This window comes from Triturus cristatus, chromosome 10 (assembly GCF_964204655.1).
Source record: "Triturus cristatus chromosome 10, aTriCri1.1, whole genome shotgun sequence".
Taxonomy (NCBI): domain Eukaryota; kingdom Metazoa; phylum Chordata; class Amphibia; order Caudata; family Salamandridae; genus Triturus; species Triturus cristatus.
The window spans coordinates 1,122,054,911-1,122,079,299 of record NC_140593.1 but is presented as its reverse complement, the minus strand read 5'-3'; the positions used below and the strand labels follow the sequence as shown (position 1 = coordinate 1,122,079,299).

The 24,389-nt window shown below is 45.8% G+C and overlaps 1 protein-coding gene across 1 annotated transcript in view; it reads right to left on the bottom strand.

Annotated features, from left to right (window-relative positions):
- The window catches only part of LOC146796678 (uncharacterized), a 56,288-nt gene that overhangs the window by 18,281 nt on the left and 13,618 nt on the right, over nt 1-24,389 (bottom strand). Inside the window, exon 6 of the mRNA XM_085631366.1 lies at nt 21,551-21,663. Within this exon, the coding sequence (XP_085487492.1) occupies nt 21,551-21,663 (113 nt within the window). The remainder of the gene's footprint in view (nt 1-21,550; nt 21,664-24,389) is intronic.

Below are 24,389 nucleotides of genomic sequence, written 5' to 3'. Positions count from 1 at the left end.
GTACCGGCCCATTTAAAGCACTGGTTACAAACGGACACAAGATTGCTTTCTCAGTGCTTTTTCTATGAATGGCAGATGGCTGATGGGGCAGTAAATGGAGAGATTGACAAGGTACAGGGACGATTTTCTCTGAGAACGGAGAACATGTTCTAGTTTTAGGTCACCTTGCCTCCTGCTTTAACTGCAGGAGGCACTGACTGCATTGAAAAGGAAAGTGAGAGCATCTCCATGTAGGGATTTCATGATGGATGATGGAAGAATGTCTTCTCCCTAAAAGGTGCCTTGAGGGACTTGAGGATTATGGTAAATTAACAATGGAGATACCGTTGAAAGTTGTCATTTTAAAGGTGGAGTGTTGTGGAATACAGGTCAGAGTGGATTCTGATGGGCATTGTTGGTGTGGGTTCTTATTGTATTTATTTTCTAGCTGTAGAAGGTGTTGCCTGAATGTAGGGTTAGGGGTAGACCGACATAGTGCTTTATTGTCTTGAACACTGCTTTGCTTATGTTAGATTCTTTGTTGATGGTGTTTTATAAAATGTGACTTTAGTTGTGGCAATGAGAGTACCTTAATTTGGATGAGTAACTGAGTCAAATTCTGAGGTTTCGGATCCTTGCATTAAATTGCAGTTGAAGCTGTCATAATACGGTTGAGGGTGTCGCCTTCAGAAAGGTCTGGTTTGGTGATGGGCTACTTCATTTTTGAACTGTTGGAGTGTTTTGAGACATTATTTCATTGGCTCACTGCTTAAATCGCAGGTGAGAATGTAGTCTCAGAGGATTGTAGGTTGGGTGTCTAGAAGGAAGACAGAGGAGTACATTTATTAAAATGTCATGCAACACAGCACAATAACCAAAGTTGCTGCGCTTCATTGTAATATGAGGAGAGCGCTTCATAGATCCATATCTACTAATGTATAGTATTCCTGCTCTCTCACCAGCGCCAGTGATCCCACGTACTGCCTAGCGCCACAGACACTTTTGCACTATAGTGCACAAGTGTGTGTGTGCTGTCTGTCATAGTTTTTGTGCGGGAACGGTACCATTTGAGTACAAACTTCTATGCCTAGACAACGTTTAAATCTTACCACATGTTAAATGTGTTTTATCCAATGCAGAACACGTGCACTGTTTGAAAAGTTAGGAGGAATGCTAACATTTTTCTAAATTAATAACTGCTTCAAGGAGGCATTATTTTGTAGCGCTAAGCCCTGTCGGCCAATTTTAATAAGGCATCGCATCAAAAACCACGGAAATGCTCATGTGCCTACAGTGGAAGACAGGCGCGGTGCGTCCATTGGGGCGTGGGGGCGTAGCCCCCCGCCCGCGCCCGCGCCCGCAGCTCCCTCCTAGCTCCCTCCTCTGTGAATGTCAGTCAGCATGACGTCGGACCGTGGGCGGTCCGCGTCATGTTGACTGACATCATTGTCAGACGCCTTTGGGAAAGGCAGCACAAGTGCGCATGAGTGGGCATGGAGCTTAATTTTTACTCCGTGCCCAGTCATGCGTACTTGTGTTTTTGCTGCCTTGCGCATGCCCATTAGGAGCCCCTCGGTCTCCTAATGGGCAGGCGGCGGGCGAGGAGTAGGCGGTGCCGTCAGCCAATCCTGGCGCTGCTGCAGCGCCAGGATTGGCTGAGGGCCGGGTTGCAGTCACTTGCGTCACGTCACGTGGACGTGGTGTTCCGGACCGTTTGAAGGGGCAGAGAGGCGCCAACGCGGACCAGGAGAAGAGGCGGTCAGGTAAGTGTTTTTTAATTTTGGTTTTAGGGTACATGAGTCATAATCGGTGCGGTTTGAGGATTGTTATAGTCCTGTCCTTTTTCTTCCGTTTTATTCTGTTGTGCTTCATTCTGGGCTTTTTTGGATGTTTGTGTGTATATACTTCGTGTCAGAAAAGCTGAGCATCAGCCAGTTATGTAAAGGGAAACGGTTGTGGGACAAGTTCACAATGCACACACTTGGCTAACCTGATGACAAAACAACGTAACTGCCCTAGACAACTGTAATCGAACTATTTCGCTATTTATTTTAACTTCATAGGGTGTATGCGAATATGGGAAAATCAGAAATTAATTGATGAAACTGAGTACAATGTTTCGGCTTCAAGATTCAGGAGGCTGTTTTCAAACGCGTAAAACATAAAGGTGTGAAAAATATGGGATTTTTTCATATAGGTAAAAGGTATTAAACAGCTTAGACTAGATGGTTTTGTAGTGGTCTGAATAAATGTGAATGTATTAATTAATGTGTGGGGTAGTTCACCAGGACAGAAGAGGTCTGTTCCTCCAGTGAGGCTGTTTCTTTTCTTGGATGGAGTTATCACACCCGCAGGTGGGGTGATTGCATGCCGTAATATCTATCAAGCCTGGTTTGTTTGCACCCCTTGCAGTTTCCACCCATCGTATGGGGGTGCTCCCCATGGCTACTTCCAGGGTCGTTATTTCGGCTTCGTTTCATCTTTCTTCACTTCTGGAGACCCTTTTTTTAATGGGAAACTTTTTGCAAGAAACGTAGTGAAGTAGTATTTCGAAAATGGTTTTAGTCAAATGCATTCCTTCTTGGTTTAGAACCGATACCATTTCCCGCGTTTTTCAATGTTCCAAGGCGGAGTTCATCTGTGGAAGAAGTATGTGTTGTAAATTCGCATTCGTCGTTTTTCGTGCTTCTGGAATTGAAAAAGACCGTCTCCTGCACGTGTTAGAAGTCTTATGCTCAGGATCTGGTCTCTGAATAATGAGTACTTGGCGGCTGTATGCTGAGGATCTGGTGTCTGAATTATGAGTACTTGGCTGCTGCATGCTGAGGATCTGGTGTCTGCATACAGGACACAGGGTCTCCATATACTGAGGACCTGCTGCTTGTGCACTTATGGGGTGAGGTACATACACGATGAAGAGTGGCCACGCTTTCTGCACGCTATGCTATACATATCTTTATGTAGATGTAAAGGCGCATTGCTAGGCACTGCCCCCTGCTCTACTTCAGCGCATTCAATTTTCAGTATTTGTATGGCGCTTCACAGCACTTGTGTGGCTCCGCAGCACTGTTCTGGTCCGGTTAGAAGAGGCTTCCCAGCTGGCTATGCATGGTTGGTAGAGTGCATGTTCATAGTGGTGTAACCTGCGGGGGGGGCATTGGGCATCGTGTGAGAGCCGTGGGGATGCTCCCCTTGTGTAGGTATGGATTTGGCACAGCGCCTACACGTGGCAGTGATGCCAGAGGGTGTAAGGTGCGTGTAGTGGAGTTTGAGTTTACGTACCATCATCTGATGGGCTCGGCCGTTGGGTCGTTTTGAGAGTGCGTTTTGGCGCGACTTTGTTATGGGGCACTTTTACGCCCCGCCATTTTCAAATGTCACCAGCCGCCACTGGTGGAAGACCTGCTTGATGCAAATCAGTTGAGATACCTTTTTGCACTACTTTAGGGCTAACATCCTGCACATAACTTTAAATAGCTTATCAATGATTTGCGCTACTTTTAGTGGTGGCGCCAGTGGTCTTCTTGGTCCCTGGTGATGTGAAGATCAAACTGTAAGAAGCATTTGAGTTGTTGTGAGAGGAAAGTGCCAAGTGAGGAGCTCAAATTACTTGTGACATTGGTTTACTTAAGGTTCGCTACCTTGTACATTTTTAAATGCTGTTTTGTGGATTATGTCTTCACTTAGGAGGTGGTAGTGTAGCTTCTGTGACTTACCTGGGAGACAGGATTCAAAAGCACCTCTTCTTGGTTTGAAACCATAACCCTAGTGTGTCAAATATTATCATTTTTCAGCAAACAATCAGAAGTTCCTCACAAAAATGGTATACATATTTGAAAAAAAATACTGAAAATGTTCAAGAACATTTGCATCAGAATCCTAAAATACCGATGTTCGAACTTCGTTCACAGCACTCCCTTTGGATTTCTTGATGGCCCTCATTGCCTTGACTTCTGTGGGACTGCAGGGGGACCTGGAAAGGCTCTGGGTTGCATTTGAGTTTCCAGGGCATGGGACATTCTGTCATCCTTTGTGTGCATTCCACTCTTTTATACTATTGGGCTTAAACTGTCATTCTTGGTTGTTGCTGCCTCATTCTTCCTCTGAATCCTCTGGAATGGCATTTTCCTCTGGTAGTGGTGCAGTAGAAATAATATTGTGGCTCAAATTGCATCCCTGCGACCATATTAACTTTTACCTCAGGCACTTCGAGGGTCCTGGTGGGAAATGGCATATATAACTTCCTTCCTGTGTGGCAGTTCTTTGTCAGCACAGGTCCCACAACTGTATGGAAGATCACCTAACATCATGCCATTTGAATATATGGTCTTTCGCAGGTCATCATCCGTCATCCAGTCTATATGGTCAATGGCTTGTTGTGATAGGCATTATCCTTGAATGGTCTGGCCCATGAGGGCAATGGCATAGCTGGTTTATGTGATGGTGTGGGCCAGTATTCTCAAAGGAGTCAATGTTCTGTCTCTATTCTACAGCAAGCCAAAATATATTCATCAGGATGCTCATGAATGGCTTATCTTCTACATTTGTCTTTACAAATTGGTGGTGCATAACTAGGTTCTCTGGAAATCACTGGATGTTATTTCCTTGGAGTGCAGGTCTGTTGTCTGTCTTGGCCTTTGTCAGCATCGTATGTGTGGTCAGCATCCCAGTTTGCTTAGATAAGGTCATCTCAGGTGTGGCAATGTCCAGGAACTCAACCGTAGGATACTTAGAGCATTAGTTGAATTTAAATCAGTAGATATTATCAGCAATTTTTGAGCAGATATTGGTGGTAAAGTTTTAAAAGGGTACTGACTTCCCTTGCCGTCAGTGTAAGTGTATTTGGGAATCTCCTCGGTAGGCACACAAAAAGGTCATGAAACTTCTCCTCCACTCCATGGCAAGGAGTCCAACCCTCTTGCTCATCCAAGCCTTCCTTGTGCCAGCTGTGAAGTGGGCATGATATTTACCATTGCCTCGGCACAGCCCTTTCTGTCATCTGGACATTTTTTGCAAGAGGTTTAAAGTAGTCAACAATTATTGCTTGATTATAAGTGTGTGGTCTCTCCTTGGAGGGCATCCTTTGTTCGCTGGAACCCTTCTGCTTTGGACTGTCACAGTTTTGCCTGATTATTTTTCTGCTATCTGAGTTAGCGAATGGTGGCCGGGTTGGGAAGAAATGGATCCCAATAGTTTTAAACTCATAGGAAGCTATGGCTTTTGGAATGGTTCAGTAGTTTTAAGTCCCTCGCCCTTTCAGGGTACCCTCAGATTCTGTCGACCACAAATATATGTCAGATTTAAAGTTGATGTTTAAGGAATCCACATCAATTATGAACCCAAGCAGGACATTGTCCTTTAAATAAATCTATAAAAAAAGAGTGGGTAAAGGAACATAACTAAAGAGACACTTTAGTGACCCTGCATACAACTTTGTACAGAAGCTTGAAACATGCTTGGCAGGGGCAAAAAAAAGTAAAGTATTACAGGTACAGGTTAAATTAAAACCACAAATATAATATTACATGTTATAAGTCTATTAACACAGATTATTAAGCGAATCACAAACGTTCATAATTTGATACATAGTCCTTATATTTTTTTCAGTCCTTCATAGGCGGCCAGAGCATTTTTGAAAATGATTAAAAAAAATCCACTTGTCATAAAAAGGAGTATGTTCAAATACTGGATTGTACTTGTTATAACATTATGGTTCCAAAGCTCTAGTCGTCTTGATTCCAACTACACCATGCTTTACTTATGGTGAAAATAAGAGTGATTGTTAGAACCAATATTGGTACAGCCAGCCAGCATGTGTTTCGTGAGGCAGAAGTCCTGCTTCCTCATGGCTTTTGGGGAGAAGGCAACACTTTCAAGAAGATGAATAACAAAAGACTTATGGAATGTAGCTGACGATTGGATACTAAAATACCAAATTCTTGGTCCAGTTTCAGGATAACACGGATTGATGCTATTTCATTTTCAAAACAAAAATAAAAAACATGATCTGAGGTGCTATCCCTTCTCAGATCTAGTTTTACACTCCTTGATAAGAGTGTAAGCAGCTGCAAGTCGAGCAGCAACGTGGCGAGTCCGCACTGACTGAAAACCCCTGCTGGGTTGCTCACAGGCCTGGTGTGCATGATGGGTCAGTATGTCAGTACTGGATAGTTCTTGACTGATCGAACTCTGGAAGTCTGTGACAACTAATGATACTCTGGAGTTTCGCCTCTTCTGCATTAAGAAGATGTAAATAGGGGGGAGGAGCCTAGCCTGCAGCCGAGATGGCCGCCTAGCTCTTCGGCTCCGCCGACCCTTGCGCCCTTCGTCGATATCCTGGCAAGAATCCTGCGCCTCCGAGCCCTACGCTTACCTGCGCCACGTTCCTGACCACGTTACTGTGACTCCGGTCGAGAACGGAGCTGCCCCGGCGGAGTTGAGCCCCGGTTTCCATTCCGGCCTTCCAAGCGGTCGCAGCCGGGCCATTGTTTAGTGGGGACGGCCGGCGGCGACAACGATAGCAGCGGCCGCTGTGGAGAGGGAGGAGCCGGTGCACCGGACCTGGAGCGCGGCGCTGGGATTCTCACAGCAGCCTTTTCCATGCTCGGCTGCCCAGCGCGCCCCGCTCGCAACATTGTATCCGGCTCTCGTATACTGTATCCCGGCCCAGCTGGGAGAGGGCCGGGATCGCTTCTTTGTTGCAGCCTACAGCAGCGGACGCCATCTTCCGCATCGGAAGCCCTGGTCTTGCCGGTGGGTTTCCCTGCACCACAGATTCCCCTGTCCTTGAGGCCTCTCCACGACCGGCTGCCTCCACGTTTCCGGCACCACCAGGGCCCCGCAGAGAGCTCATCACTTTCCAGATACCGATGGCTGGTGAGGGGGGCTTGCTTCCCGGGGTGCTCGATGGTTGCTTGCCTAAGATGGCGGACGCAACAGCACCCTCCATCCTTGATCCACCGCTGGGGCTTCGCGACATCCTGGCAGCACTGGAGGACCTGCGGTTGGCCTTCCACGACTCTGCCACTGATTTGGAGGACCGGTTTGATTGAACTTTTTCAGCTGGCCATGATGATTCTCCAGTGCGGCATGTTAAGCCACATCTTCAGTCGACTGTCGGTGGATCACCCGAGTTGAGGTATGTGTCAGTGACGGGGGGACGTGTCACAGTGCCCGCTGCGGTACTCTTCGGCTCTGCCCTGGAGGAGTCTGACAATACTGCTCCCTTGGTATGGCCGGAGCTTGTGTCTCAGACGCCGTTTTGCCCATCTTTTTTGTCCTTTGGTGCCACGCTTTTGAGCGTCCTCCTGGACTTGCTTCCTGTACATCGGCCGGCCGCTACTCTGGAACTTATGCATCGTCCTGCTCCCTGTTGTACTAGCCACGGCATAGCAGTGGCGCATTCTGTGGTCCTTTACTATCGAGCCTCACTCCAGTTTGACTTGTCTCTTACACCTCGGCTTCTGCAACGGACTCCATGGTGGCCCATCCCGTCCAGGTCGGCTGTACTGCAATTGGATTCTGTTGGACTGCAGATTCGAAGGGGCCAAGGCTGAGGAAGGGGGTTTTTCTTGTTGCACATTGATACGTATATGGCTGGGACTGGAACTTGTGACTGTTGGAGGTACATGTAGCATGGGTGTTAGGTCGGGGCCTGGGGTTGGGTGACCGCGGATAACGATTTTGCTTGCATTGAATAGATCCTTGGCCCTCCTCCGCTCAACCGCGACATTCTTTTTCTTTTTCTTCTCTTTCTCTTCTCCTACATTTCGGGTACTCTTTTGGGGCGACAGACACACTGCTAGGGGGGGTAGGCCGTAGCCTCTGCATGCGTGTAGGGTGGGGGGTATATTTCCTTGTTGTTTTTTTCTATGGGCCTCCTTTTTCTTTCTTTCTCTTCTCTTTTTCTCTTCTCCCTTTCTACTCTTTACCTTTCTCGCTTGCTCTTCCCTTTCTTCTTTCTCGGGTCGATGGGAGGATTGGGAACTCGTGGGTAGTGCTTGGGGATCGTCATGTGATATGTTTCTTTTCTATCCTGATTTCATCGAGTGCGATTGATTACCTTACGGATAATGCTTGCTGACTCTTCTGATGATCGTTGCCCACTATAGTCCTAACTGCATTGCTTTGATTCGGATCCTTCCAGACCTGTTGCTATGGACTTATTTCAAAACTTTATAAAAATTAAACCTCATCATCCTGGCGCTCGGCGGCGCAATTGTGTATAACGTGACCTGGTCTATTCGTGCTTGTACTAATATGCTGCTGAGTTGTATAATTGCTTGCTGATGTGCCCTTTATTGTCGAGGCCGGCCTGAGGGTTGTAGGCCCGTATTTGTTTGCACATACCGTTAAATAAAGGTTTTCCAAAAAAAAAAAAAAAAAAAAAAAAAGAAGATGTAAATAATCCATGTTTTTGTGATGTGAAGCACGTATTGTGCTAAAGTGTAAAGGTAGAGCAAGCGGTGTGAGTTTTGTATGTAGGTAAATTCAAAACCATTACATCAGATAGCCTAGCAGCTGTTATGGACATTGCCTTGAAACACAGGTAGTGCGATTTGACGTGCTATATATGAATACGGTATTATTCAACATTTTGTATGTCTAGCGGCCTATCCAGTGGTTATAGTAAATTATTTACTTTGAAATATGCTCATGTTTGGATGTATCTATGTATATGGCGTTTATTTAACCCCTTCAGTGCCCGCCCCTTTCCCCGTTGCATTAGCGGGCGGGGTTTGTGACGAGCTGGTCTCGTCATGGGCACAGCGCAACCGCGGCCCATGACGAGACCAGCTCGTCACGGGCATTGAAGAGGTTAAGACGATCCTAGCTGAAAGGCAGCAAGTGATGGAATCTGTGAAGGATCCACACGGGCTTCATGTGATTTGTCCTAGTGGCTCAAATCCAACACCTTTTGCAAGATGTGCCTGGTGCAGACCAGGGTAGTGCATTCCTGTAATCTGAACCCAGGTGCGTTGTGAGAGACAGAGCAGAGCAAAAGATTTGATATACACTTATGGCTAGAACACAGTTTCGTCTCTGAACAATAAACTTTTACTTCTATTGTGTTTACTGTACTCTCCAATTTGTGAGTGAGGTGCACTGGGGTCCTGAGACTTTTGGGAGAGTTATACGTGTCTTTGTGAGATTTATGGAAGAACTGAGAAACAAAGGCGAGAAGGTGTACAATAATAAATCCTGTTGCCATTTTCTAGAAGACGAATCGTATTGCATGCAAATTGTTTTCCCTGTTCTGCTAATTTGTTTTGTATTATGTTGGATGTCTTTATTCCACTACATGTTTAATTTTATCGCTATTACTGTATTGAGTCATGACCATACTTACTAGACCATCTTGGTACTTTGTTGCACTGCGTGCACTTTATTATTCATAGACAGCCAAAACTTGCCAAGGTTGTATCTATAGAACTCATTTGTATGTTGTTGAAGCATATGCACTTTATTACCCATGTACTTCCTAAACGTTTTATCAGGTTATCATGATGATTCCTTGTTTTAATGTATTTTGTATTATATGAATCTTGTATGGCCACTTATTTTGCAGAATAATGTATAATTGAATTGAATTTGATTCTCTCATTTTCATGGGTCCATGCCTCCATGCAAATGAGTGAAGGTCCTGTCAAGATAGCGATGGAACTACATGTGTGCCAATGCTATCCGTGTTACAGAAGTGGCTTTATAAGTGCTTCTGTAATACCATTGTGCCCCGGGGCCCACCCATCCATAGCGCTCCCAGAACACTATCAATAACAAGGCCCCAAATGTACAAGGCTCCATGACTTCTTGCAGGTGTATAGGCCTGAATGAAATTCATTGCATAAGGTTACGGGAACTGTGACTGGAGGATTAGTTGGTTCATTTGACGGGATACTGGAGGTTATGCCGCTGCAAACACAACCACTGCTTGCAGTCACTCCCAAGCTGGCAGGCCCCAAATGAGGGCAACAGCGACATTTTAACAGCATTTTCAGAACCAAGAAGTGGTGACAAATGTGTTTGTGATGGGTTGAGGGTCTCTCTTTAGGCTTCTGAATAGGACGTCTGACCACAACCACTTGGCCCTCACACCGAAAGCTGCTGATGGGTTATCATGCTGCTCCTTTTCAGATCTCACTGCCAACCTCCACCAGTAACCCACCCTGACTGAGGAAATAGAGGCAGGTAGAGTCTCAAAGAACTTCAGTTTGAGAGGGGTGAATGTTCCAACCCAGGCCTTTCCTTTATCAATGGGGATAAATCTGTATGTTAGGGTGTCCTTGATAATTGGGAAACCCCTAACCCATTAAGCCAGAGTCAATGTGAAAAAATATGCTCACTCTCTGCCTGACACAGAATGTCTTCTGTTTCAATAAACAACATTACCGCCAATTACACGGGACCACTATGGGCGCCAAATTTGCACCCCGTATGCCTTGGTCTTCATGGGCTACGTTGAAAGATTCTGTCTCTGGGCCGAACTGTTATCAGAATTAACCTCTCACATACATTTCTGGGGGCGCTACATTGACGATATTCTTTGCATTTGGTAAGACATGGATTTACTCCAAATGTTTCTGGGTAAAGTAGATGACAACCCCTGACAACTACTTCTCACTTCTTAAAAACTGAAATCAGCTTCCTGGAATTAACAATTTACATATGCAATACCCGATCCAAACAAAAGTCTTCAGGAAAGAAACAGTGACTAATAGCCTGTGTATCCAAAACGATGATTCTGACTCTGAGAATCATATCCAATCACAGGCTTACTTTGGACAATAAAGACCCTTGGAATACATTTCAAATTATTGCTGACCTATTATATTGGAATTTATAGATCATTACTACAACGTCTCTGAAGTGTCCTCATCTTTAGACAGTGTTAAGCTTGTCCCCGGTTTATAAATCCCCCATCAATTGGCAGTGTTGGTAATGGTTATATGTTTCTTTCACCTTAAAATGAAAAGAACAATTTTTAAAAGCCAGGCCAGACATAGAGTGCCAGGCAAGGTGGGTTATTTACGCGGGGTTATCTCAACCTTTGTGCGTGTACCTAAACAGTTGTGGCTCTTCAAATCTCTATGCCTGAATGCAGGAGTTTAGTTGATATGTGGTTGGTGCTCTTTATGGATGTGTTTGTATATGAGGATTTGCTTGAGGCAGTGTATCTGGTTATATCTTATCTCAGACTGTGCTATTTGTGTTGATCTCTGTGTTTGGGAGGAAAACTTGGAATCCCATTATGTGCCTTTGTTCTTGTCTCTGGCTGTGCCTTTTCTGTTTGTTTGTGGTGATCTATGTTTATTCCTGGGTATTGAATATGGTGTGTTGATCTGTTGGTGTGCTGGTCTATGTGTGTCACTGGATAGTAATGAGAAAATTATGTGTGTTGGCATACATAAAGTTTATGTGCCTGTGTAATAACAATAAATAATAATCCACACTTGTAAAGCGTGAAAAATCACCCGCAAGGGTCTCTAGGCGCTGGGGGCCGTCGGGAAGATTAAGCAAGCTATTGCCCAGAGTCACATGGTGCTGGGCTAAGCTACCTCTGGCACCAGGAATCGAACCGTGATCCTCAGATTCTGGAGTCAGTCGCCCTGGCCGCCACGTGTTTCTGTTTTTTAAATTTTTTTCATTGACAGTATCTGCTTGTGCAAACTAGATACTATTCAATGTAGGTTGCATGTGTGCTCAGTAAAGTGGTCTTTATGTGTATAGATATATGTGTAGGAATGTGAGGGGTGTGGACCCAAGGTCGAGTTAACGGACAAAGGAAGATGAAAAACTCTGGATGGAAACTTACAGAAGGAAGACCTAGCTGAAGAGGAGTGCCAAAGGGCGTGTTCTAAGATTTTGGGGTTTGTATTAGGGACAGTGCCCCGCGGGTGGAGAGACGAGACTTAGGCAGGAAGCTAGAAGGAGCACTATAGACTGAGCTCTCACTAAGTGAAGACTCCTTAGGAAGTTTCACTTCTGACGCCTTTTATGCTTTTCTCGCTTGGGAGGGAACGCTGTGTAGGAATGTCACGTTAGAATAGAGTTGGGACAGAAATGCTTTGATTAATGACCCTGAAATTCGATATCACTATAGCGATTCTGTACCTGATGCTTTTAGATGCTGTAATCCTCTTTATTTTTAGTCGAATGCGGATTCTTCGTAGGTTAGCATTTGTATTAGTGCCCATTTATCTTTTGAGTCTTGTATTGAGGTACCTATACATTCAGATGTTTTTGTTGGTAATAAAAGGTCAAAACCTCAGATTTTGAGTCCTCTTTCCATGAATGATGTCAAATTGCGGTAGATACGTTTTGATAATTGTGTTTTCTCCCTCTACGCTATTTGGCAAATAATAAGATCCTGGCGACCTGAGTGGGTTCTTGCAGATAATTGGGTAGACAAGAATCCGGCCTTGCCAGTTGGTATCAGAAACGGATGGTTATTTCCGATAGCGAGGGAAGATTCAGATTAGGATAAGTGATCCTTGAGGCCCATAAATGTTAAGTGATGCTGAATCATCAGAAGGTGGGCAGCAGACGACGACGGCGGATGGACATTGATGGCGAGTAGCAGTGCGGCAGAAAGCAGCAGTTCAAGGAGTGAGTATGAATAGGATGAGATGTTGTAGATTGCGGTGTTGATTTGTTGTGAGATGTCTTGCGGAGTTGATGTGAATGTTGAGTGATTGTGAGATCAGGCTGTGAGCGCGCGCAGCCCGGGAAAGTCTTAGGCTCGATGAGTAGCTTAAGCGATTGGGTGTAGAATACACCCGTGGTAGATTTTGTTGACCACCCAAAGGGGATCGTGAGGTACCATCGATCACCTGGACTGAGATAGGGGGAACGAATGTGTGAGTGCATGTCAACCCGACGCTGGTCGCGGGTTGTTGTATCAGAATTTGAGTATTTGTAACCTATCAGAGGCGACCTGTCTGCCCGGACGGGGACAGACGGTTGCCAACCGAGGTCGACAACTTCGAGAGATTGTGGACGGACAGTCAGAGGCTGCGGACGGACAGCCAGAGAAGTAACTTGTTTGGGACAAACGGTTATTTCAGCGTACGAATGTGACGAATGCAAAGGTAAGACGTGAGTTGGGAAGAAGGGGAACTGCTGCGAGTGGAGAGAGAAGTGACGTCAAGGGGTGTCGCGCTGCGATAGGTCGTTGGTGTGAGAGGCGTTGTCATTGGTGGATAGTTACCAGGAAGTAAACAGAAAATTGTTTGCGTTCAGAATTTGGCTACTATGAAATGTTTTAAAGTTTTTCGAGAATTGTGTAGAGGTGATAAACATGTGGTTACTCGTGAGGGAGAAGAAGCCCCTCCCGAGGATACGCCAGCACACTACATGGCAAGAATTGTGGGGTTGCATACTATAATTTGGCTTGAGAATTGGCACAAATTGACCCAAAGTGAAGGAGAATTAGCTTTCCCGAGATATGGCTCATTCAGGCTAGAAGTATTGTACCAGTTGAAGTCCGTGATTGCGGCTTTACGACCTTTGCCGAGGCCAACACAATTTGAAGCATTGCATGCGTGGATTAGAGCAGCGCATGATAGGAACAAGGATAGAAACCAGGAAAGGGTGAAAAAGTCGATCAAGGCGTTCCAGGATGCCAGATGGGATGCGCAAGAGAAAAGTTGGAGGGTGCAGGCAATAGAAGAACACAGACTGTATCAATTATTAGTACAAACTGACAATTCAAAAGAAAAGGCGACAGATGAGGAGGAGGACAGTGACACGCATGACAGCCTACTAGAGAGGTTATTATCTGAGAGACCACCTCCATATAACCCAGGTACCTCAGAAGGGAATGTGGTTCAGATAGAAGGGATTAGGGGAGTACCATCCCAACCAGACGTGAGACTGGAAGGAAAGATCTCAACAGGATCCGCGGATACGAGGAATAAGCCTGCAACTAGCGTAGAGGTTGGGAGAGGTGTGAGGTTACCGGATGCTCTCAAAATACCGGTCACCATTGGACCCATTGTTTCCGTGTATGATCCAGATCAAGAGAAGGTTGGAAGCGTAGACCAGTCAGCAGTAGGGGTGAGGAGTGTGGTCGAGGGAAGTGGGTCAGTGAGGAGAATGGAGCAGACTCCGAAGCCTATAGAATGGAGTACACCATTGCCAGCCACAGCAGACTCCTCGAGGGGACAGGGAAAGTCGAGGCCAGGGAGACCGAGGTCTTTGGCCGAGTCAAAATCAGACTTGCGAACGTGGACACAACCAGTGAGAAACCAGAGTCAAAGTGTGTTGGCAGCAGAGAGTGAACGAGGGACTATAGTGAATCGTTCCGTTCCTATGAGCATGTCAGAAGAGAGTAGGTCACAGGAACGAGAATGTGGGTACAACGAAAGGGATGGTGCAGGTTGTCGAGAAGTAATGAAGGGAGCCCTGAGAGGGAGAATGTTAGATGTCGTAAGACTAAAGGCAGAGGTGGATGAGATAATATGTGGAAATTTACCCCTTGAGAGAATGTTAATGTACGAACAGGATGAATTACTCTTTGTAGCGAAGGACGTGACTCGCAAAGCGCGAACTGCTCATGAGAAGTTGTCAGATTTGGCCAAGAGATATGGGGTGGATTTGTCGAAGACCAAAGCATAGCAAGGAAATCACAGGTTGCAGTACAGTGACCAGGAACTAGAAGAGAAAAGAGTCATGGGATTGAGAACCCATATCAAAGATCTAATCATAGCAATGCGGGCATGGATTATGCTTGATAAGTGGGAAGAAAGGTGGTCAAAGAAGAAAAGCTCCAGGGGAGCAGTAGGAGAGACGCCACCTCCGGGTGGAGGCACAACGGAGATAGGGAATTACCCTTTACGGGAGGTACAGAATGGAGGATACGTACATGTACCTTGTAGTAGGGGTAATTTGGCTGCCTTCACAAATGATTTTCCCCGCTTGAGGGAAAAGCCTGTGGAGTGGTATAAGCAAGTTGACCGCTTTGTCAAAATATCGAAAGTATTGTGGATTGATTTAAACACTTTGTTTGACATAGTGGTTCCGGGTGATCTGTGGTCGGCATGCAAAATTGCCGTTGAGTGGCCGACTTCGGAGCCTGACAGGAACCCGATTTCAAATGGTCCGTCGCCAATAGTGATGAAGAAATTTGAACAGGTGATTACGTGGTTGAAGTCGAAAATCTCGCCGCAAGACATCGATTGGGTAAGGATAGATAGGACAGTGCAGGAGCCCAAGGAGACAGTGCATGAGTTTTATGAGAGGCATTTAAACAGTACAGTGGCTTAGACGTGTTGGATACCAAAGACATGGGACAGTTTATTTCTAAGTTTGTACGGGGGCTGAGGCCAGAGGTTAGCCCCATGATACAGCAGCATTTGATTTGTTGGCAGAACAAGCCAGTGGATGAGATTTTACGGTACGCTAGATACTGTAGTGATGAGATAGAATCCAAGCACAGGAAATTGAAAGATAATTTGATGCTGGTGCAGATGCAAACAGCCCAGGGACAGCCTAATGGAGGAACATTGGGAAGGAGGCAGGGAAATAATCAAGGAGGAGTACAGAATGTCCAGGGACAGGGAAGGCCAAGGGGAATAGACCCTAGGACAGGAATAGATGTGGCGATATTGAAAAAGACCACAGCATGTCATCTTTGTCATCAGATTGGACACTGGAGACGCGAGTGTCCTTTGAACCCGTTGAACTAAATACAGCAAGAAGGGGAGATAGTACAGGTTCCTGTGGCGGACACGGTCCCTACAGTGACTCGACTTAGGATGGCCAAAGGGGGGACGGGTGTTTCGCAGGCGCAAGTTCCCCAACCGCCTAAGGTACTATGTGCAGATGCCTCTGTTCGAAGTGAATGGGGAAGATGACCCAGATTCAGCAGCACGACCCTGCTCGAGCTGTCCTAGAGGTAGATAAGAGGGGGCCCTTTGTAGAAGCAGATATTGATGGTCACCCTACGACCTTTTTAGTTGACACGGGTGCTACGCGATCGACTGTAAGGTCTGCAGTGGTCCTGGACCTACCCCTTTCTGGACAATCAATCCAAGTCATTGACGTGGCAAATAAGAAACTGACTAGCCCGCTGACGGAACCCATACCTATCAGGATAGGGAATTTCAGTGATCGACACCAGTTCGTGGTGTGCGATTCTAGTCCGGTCTGCTTGTTAGGAAGAGACCTATTGTGCAAGCTTAACTGCACTATCTACTGCACCCCAAAGGGAGTGGAAGTGCAGACGAGGGACGATGATGCGACCTTTAAGGTTGCGAACCAGCGCTGGTGTGTGGAAATGTATCCAGCACTAACGGTGGACGAACTCCCACTCGATCTGAGGGACCCCGTGTCAATTGATGTATGGGACCTCAGTGGAGAGGAGATCAGACTAGTTAAGGGAGTAGACCCAGTGAAAATCCAGATTAAGCCGAACGTAGAGTACCTGAGAATGCCCCAGTATAAGTTATCGCCTGAAACTATTGAGGGAATTAAACCTGTAATTGAGTCTATGATTAAGCAGGGAATTCTGAGAGAGATCATGGGTAGCCCATGTAATTCGGCCATTATGGGATTACAGAAACCGAGTGGAAAATTCCGGATTGTACAAGATTTGTGGAAAATCAATGAGATAGTTGTCCCATGTTGTCCTGTGGTACCGAATCCGTCTGTGATCCTGTTCCAGATCCAATGCGAAACGGAATGGTTCACAGTGGTTGACTTGTGTCAAGCCTTTTTGTCGATCCCTCTGCATGAGGAGAGCCAATTTCTTTTTGCTTTTCGGCTGGAGAACCGTGTGTTAACGTGGTGTCGTATCCCACAGGGATATATAGAGAGCCCGTCTATTTTCAATCAGATTTTGAAGAGAAACCTCGAAGGTCTGGTACTTCCACAAGATTCTGTCCTTGTGCAGTACATTGACGATCTGCTCGTGGCATCAAAAACTGACGACGCCTGCAGGATCGATACGGTAGCGCTGTTGAACTACCTGGCGGAGAATGGGCATAAGGTGTCTCAGAATAAACTACAATACTGTCTGAGTGAAGTACAGTACTTGGGTCACCGGATTGAGAAAGGCAAAAGGAAGGTGTCACCAGATCGCATTGAGGCTATTCTGAAAATGCCTGTTCCAACTACCCAGAGGGCAGTTCGAATGTTTTTGGGAATGGTTGGTTACTGTCGCCAATGGATCCCAAACTTTTCCTTTGAAGCGAAGCCTTTACAGCGGCTGACGCGTAAGGATGTGAGTGATCCGGTACCATGGGATGAAGACTGTTTAAGGTCATTTTTGAGACTGAGAGAGGCCTTGTGTTGCGCTCCAGCTCTGGGGATGCCTGACTATAACAAGGCGTTCGCACTATTCTGCTGCGAAAGAGAAGGTTGCGAATTGGCAGTGTTAACTCAGGTTCATGGGAATGTCCGTAGACCAGTTGCCTACTTTTCAGCTACTTTAGATACAGTAGCCTCTGCGTTGCCCGGATGTCTCAGATCCGTTGCTGCAACCGGTGTCAGTATCGAAAGATGTGAGAGCATTGTAATGGGTCACCCGCTTACTGTGCATGTACCGCACTCTGTTGAACTGTTGATGACCAGGACTAAAACACAGCACCTCACAAACAATAGGTTGACGCGTTATGAACAAGTCATCCATGCTGCAGAGAATGTGACGTTGAAGAGGTGTTCTGTTTTAAATCCTGCCACATTGTTACCTACCCCAAATGTAGACGATGAAGACTGTGAGGAGCATGACTGTCTCGATGTGACTGAATTGTGCACCAAACCTAGACCTGACATTGTCGATGAACCACTTTCAGATTCGGATGAAACTTTCTTTGTGGACGGTTCATGTTTGAGAGACAGTGTTGGTCAATTGAAAGCAGCATTTGCTGTATGTACCATCACAGGAGTGGTTGAAGCCGCTTGTTTAGAAGGAGTATACTCCGCACAAGTGGCCGAGCTCATTGCCTTGACTCGTGCCTGTTTGGCTGCTGACAAGATCCGTATAACGATTTATACGGATAGCCAGTATGGGTTTGGTGTCTTTCATGACTTCGGACAGCTATGGTCCCAGAGAGGGTTCATGACATCCTCTGGTTCACCCATTAGAAATGGGGATTATGTGAGGCAATTGTAAGAAGCATTGCAATGTCCAGAAGAAATCGCAGTTGTAAAGTGTTCTGCACAAACCAAGGGAAATGATTTTGTGTCACTAGGTAATAACTATGCAGATGAAGTTGCTCGATTTTGTGCAGAACAAGGATGTCATTTCACTGAAAGACATGTTGAGGGAAGCCAAGAGAGAACCGATTTTAACGTGATGTTAGCCATGGCTGATACATGGGAAGAACTAAAACAGTTGCAGGACGAAGTTTCTGACCAGGAACGGGATAGATGGGTGCGAGCTGGATGTGAGAAATGAGATGTGGATGTGTGGGTTTCAAATGATGGGAGAGCTGTGTTACCGGAATGTTTGTTGAACCCAATGGCGAGGTTAATACATGGTGCTGTACATCTCGGTAGAGATGCAATGGTGCAAGTGTTTCGCCAAACATGGTATAATACGAAGTTTCGTGCAGTAGCCGAAGCTGTGTGCCAGAGGTGTGTCACTTGTCAACAAATGAATGTAGGGAAGAGGACAGCTGTGACATTGAGTCATATAGGGAGGTCAGGTGGGCTTTTCAATAGAATGCAGTTGGATTTCATTGAGATGCCAAAGTGTAATGGGTTGAGGTACATATTAGTCATAGTATGTGTCTTTTCCAGATGGGTGGAGGCTTACCCAACACGTAGATGCGACACACTCACTGTAGCTAAGTTACTACTGAGAGAGCTTATCCCGAGGTTCGGTTTCCCGACCTCTCTTGAATCAGACAGAGGAACGCATTTCCATAGTGAAATCATGAAATTGCTTTGTGCTGCCTTAAATGTAGACCAAAGGTTGCACTGCAGCTATCGACCAGAGGCTTCTGGGATTGTGGAACAAGTTAACAGGACATTGAAGGCCCGGATGGCAAAAGTGTGCTCTTCGACTTCTTTGAAGTGGTCAGATGCATTGCCTTTGGTTCTCATGAGTCTCCGTAGTGTGCCTGACAGGAGGACTGGATTGTCACCCCATGAAATCCTCATGGGGAGAGCGATGCGTGTGCCAGCAATACCTGCCACTGCTTTGATTAACATCACTGATGATTTAATTCTTGACTACTGTAAAGACCTGGCTGACGTGGTCCGTTCTGTGTCCCAGCAGGTGCAGGCAGTAGCTGTTCCAGCCGCAAGTGACCTGTGCCACGACTTGTGCCCAGGAGATTGGGTACTTGTGCGCAAACACGTGAGGAAGAATTGCTTGGATGTTCGGGGGCATGGGCCGTACCAGATCATCCTGGTTACGAATACAGCAGTGAAGTGTGGGGGATTGCCGAACTGGGTGCATGCCTCCCATACCCATAGAGTCCCAGCACCCTTGGAAGATACAGCCCCTCTCGTGAACGAAAACCCAGCTGAGAGGGCAAGTCAAGCTGTAGGTGTTGCTGACGCAGCTGGTTGTGCACTAGACCGAGCTGAAAGGGGATGTGAGAGTAGCCCCGAATCGGACTCAGAAGAAGGAAGAGTTGCAGTGGGCGGAATAGAGTCAAATTCTGCCGAGGAAGAAAACAGTGCACAGGGTACTGGAAGGGAGAACAGAAGTGCCACAAAAGCAGAAGAGGTTTGGCCCGTGAGCCAGAGACGAATAAACTTGCGATTGGCACCAAGAAGAGATCTTGCCCCAGTTCCTGAAGCGTCTGAATCGGAGCAGAGTGACGAAGATCAAACCCAAGGTGCTCTGAGAAGGTCGAGGAGAGCAAGAGTGCCGTGTCAAAAGTACGCCTCACCAGAGTGGACATACGTAGTGACTGATGCCAGGTTTATTGAGCACGGGAAGGCTGAGATCGATCACACTGGTCAGCAGTTTTCCGAATCCGAAAGTGAGAGAGAAGGCCTGCTTATTTCTTATATTAGCTATATTTTAGGCTGACAGGGATTTCCTAGTAAGGACTGAATTTTATTGAAATGTAAAACCCCATGATGCGAAGACTTTTTCCGTTCCCATGTTTCTGTTGCAGGTGCAAGGACATTTAGCTCGTTAGTTAGAATAAGTCTTTGTAGTAGGAGTTGAGATACGGGGAGCAGACTGGAGGGGAGTGAATTGGAATGTGAATTTGCAACTCCTAGCACGGAAGGAGCCTGGGACCCAAGGTCGAGTTAACGGAAAAAGGAAGATGAAAAACTCTGGATGGAAACTTACAGAAGGAAGACCTGGCTGAAGAGGAGTGCCAAAGGGCGTGTTCTAAGATTTTGGGGTTTGTATTAGGGACAGTGCCCCTCGGGTGGAGAGACGAGACTTAGGCGGGAAGCTAGAAGGAGCACTATAGACTGAGCTCTTACTAAGTGAAGACTTCATAGGAAGTTTCACTTCTGACGCCTTTTATGCTTTTCTCGCTTGGGAGGGAACGCTGTGTAGGAATGTCACGTTAGAATAGAGTAGGGACAGAAATGCTTTGATTAATGACCCTGAAATTCGATATCACTATAGCGATTCTGTACCTGATGCTTTTAGAAGCTGTAATCCTCTTTATTTTTAGTCGAATGCGGATTCTTCGTAGGTTAGCATTTGTGTTAGTGCCCATTTATCTTTTGAGTCTTGTATTGAGGTGCCTATATATTCAGATGTTTTTGTTGGTAATAAAAGGTCAAAACCTCAGATTTAGAGTCCTCTTTCCATGAATGATGTCAAATTGCGGTAGATACGTTTTGATAATTGTGTTTTCTCCCTCTACGCTATTTGGCAAATAAAAAGATCCTGGCGACCTGAGTGGGTTCTTGCAGATAATTGGGTAGACAAGAATCCGGCCTTGCCAGGAGCATACATTACGGCAGGTTTTCAGCCAGAATGCATACTACCCTAGTAAAATATGGGAATGCGACCGAACAGTGTCCGGTCGCATCCTAATGGGGCGTTCAGGACCGGCCGACACGCCGACCATGTGTCGGTCGGTCCCATGACCGATACAGTGTGTGACGGAAGTAATTCCGCCCGACATCGTATTGACTCCCTTAATGTACCACAGACACATGGTGATGTGAGCAGATTCTACTGTCCTCCTTTAAGAAGTCTCTAGAGCTGAGCATACTTCTGATGTGCAACTGTTTATCATGCTCAGAGGGAGAAAGGGACTGTGTACTACATATATTAATTTCATTTTCAAAAGGCAATGAAAAACATCTAAACATTGTAGTACATCTACAGAGCAATTCCAGTACTGCAGACGTGTGACTATTAGTTTCTTCTGAATGTATTTAAATAATTTAGCATCCATATTCCCAAGCTCCTTAACCTGCATCTTACAGACTCTGTTCTACACTGCTGCTTTTGTGTATCTACTTAATATCATCATTGTTAACATTGCCTCGAGCTTTTCTTCATTTTTAGAAAGTTACAGAGACTTTGTGGGGAACCCGGACTATGATAAATAGTGAAAGTAAAGGTGGCTTCCTCAACATCCCGGTCTTTAAATTGTCTGAAACTCAGTGTGTGAACATGAATTTAAGATTGTCTCACCTTGCTGAAGTTCTTCTGAAAACGAGCTAGATCATCAAAGGTGGATTGTTGAACAAAGTGGCCAAGGTTTATGGCCGTCCATGTTGTCAGATTGGCAGCATCACAGGCGACTCCTGTATCCGAGAAAAGAGTTTTAAATTGTTAGTAAATGTTGGTCACTCTCTGTTTTGAAGTAACAGTTTAATGTTCCATTTGTAAATTCTCCCTCGCTTTTCAGTTAACATGTGTTTTGGAAACATGGCTTTTCTGCTGAAATATTGCCGAACAAATACAAAGGCCCAGTTTGGGCACTGTGTGAAATTGATTGCGATGTGAAGACACAATCTTCAAACTGAGCTTTGCTGCCATTTAACACAGGCCTCACATTGCAGGACTGCGAAGCAAGCAAGAATCATGAGGCCATGTGGTCCAAGTGCTTGCGAAGTGCAGGAGAAGCCATAATTTACACAACAGTGCCCCTGCGTTTGCAAAGGTAAAAAGTAGACCCACCAATAAGGGACATCAGTGCATTCGTTTCTAGGAGTGAACAAAGGCAAGGCTCTAACAGCTTGGTGAGTAGAGAGATACTTTAAAAAAGTAAATGTTATGCTGTCTTGCCCCAGCAAACATTTTTGCAAAAACAGTATGTTGATGAAAAATGTTCATGTTTCCTGGACTGACTCTCAGACACCTATCCAAGGGTCCCGTTGAATGCGGGTTTCCATTTCCGGTCCACAGGACAATGTTCACTTACTACTGGCTTCCCTGCTGTTCTCAACAATAGCTTTGCCCAGAGGCCTTTCTGTCTTCCCTAGGCACACAGGAGGTGTTCACGTCCCGCAGACAATGGAAGTGTACATTTGCATCTTCTCCCCTGTTTTATTTCCTTTCATGCTGTCACAGCTACCCCTAGGATCATTGACCCTCCTCGGCTTCAGAAGAGACGTCCCACAGGGCATATATAGAGTTTCATTCCAGTACCTGGACCCCAATGTCCTAGAGGGTCAGAAAGAGACTATTGCCTTTAGTCCTGAGAGCAGATTTCCGTCCCTGGAGATCCAGGTCACAGGGAGAGATACAGTCTCCCCTCGGTCATTTGTCAGACAAATAGAAATTCGTTCAGTAAGCAGGCAAGTCTCCATTTGGTGTTTATAGCAAACCAGCTCTCTCCTGAGAGGGGGTGTTTCAAGAGAATTAAACTGGTTAAACCAGCCTTTAATTCCTGAATGCGCCTGAACTAATTGAACTACTTTTCTCACACTTACTTTCTACACCCATTATTTTCACAAAGTATCTCTAGTCGGGTTTCATTGATATGTTTTAAAGTAAAAGCTATCTGCAGGATGTCCTGTCCAACTACTCACCAAATTCATGTTGACCATTTTATGGTTTTGCTTACCCCAACCAAAATGAATAGTAAACTTCAGGTGGTAGAGTAGCCTACATTGGCATGTGCTGGAAATTTTAAAAAATGTGTGGTATTCCCCCAGATTGTTGCCTTCTTTTGTTGAACCTATTGTTGTTGGATTTTACACACTTTACTAGTGTAACCAGTGGTGAGAGAACCAAGGTTGTTCTTTCCCCTCTAAACCTGGTAAAATTGTCATATAACTAATTGACACATTTAATTACTTATAAGTCCCTAGAATATGGCACTACCGGTAATCAGGACATTTAGATTAATTGCTATTAGTGGACTTCAGCATTTCTTGTGCCCCCAACTAAAACATGTCTCCAGGCCTCCAAATACAGCTTAAGTGGACAGTTTCGGTCTGGAAAAACAAACATTTTGCAAGTCCAAAACCCTCCTTTTTCTAATGCTTATTCATCTCTCCTAATGTAGGCCCTAAACAACCATAGGGCAGGGCACTTGGCATTTAAAAAATATGGCATGTAAGTTTGATGTTTTACATGTCCTGACAGTAAAAACGTCCAAAGTCTTTTTTCACTATGCCAACACTGGCTCTCCCATATGAAAACACTGGGGGTAATATTTACAATCCCCTATCGCCAAAGGAACGTCACTCTTTGCAACGTTCTGGAGGTGATAGGGGCTTTGCCTCATTTACAAGGTGGCATTAAGCCACTTAACGCCACCTTGTAAATAAGGCCCCCCTTCATGCTAGACTTAGCGTGAAATTGGTGGGCAATGGGTGTTGAGGTGCACGTTCCACCGCAACACCCATTGCTTTTGACGCTGCCCTCTATTTACAAGGGTGGTGTAAATAGGAGGCAGTGCCAAAATTAAGACCTGGCGAAAAGAGGAGAAATGCTTTATTTCACCTAGTTTTTGCTGTTTCTATGCTTCCTGCATTGTGCATTGAACTTTCTGTATTCCTCCTAGACAGCCTTAGGTGTGACTGGATCAGCCATCATTAGCAGTATGAGTTGGGTGCTGGGCACAGCCCCACTTACACATGACTAGGCTGTATCCTGCCTCCACACAGAGGACTGTATACCTTCTGTAGTTAGTCTGGAGACAGGGCAGGGCATCTATGCCCTTCAAAGGCATGACTCAAGAAGCTTCTCCCACTTCAGAGGCACAACTGTGTGTAATAGAAGAACCTCAGACACCACCACTTCAGTAGACTTCTAGACCTGTGGACACTCTGCCAGGAAGAAGAACTGTTGGTTGTGCTGCTACAAGGACTGCCACTCTGCTGGACTGCTGCTCTAAAGGAACTGCTGCCCTGCAGCGCCAACCTGCTGCCTGCTGCTCTCTTCCTTGGGAATAAGAACTGGACCTGCAGCTTCATCTTAAACCCAGAACCCCAGAGTTATTCAATGGCCTAATCTACTGGCATCCTGATCTTCAGGGACATAACAGGCTCTACATTCGCTCCTGAATCCGTCTCCAGCG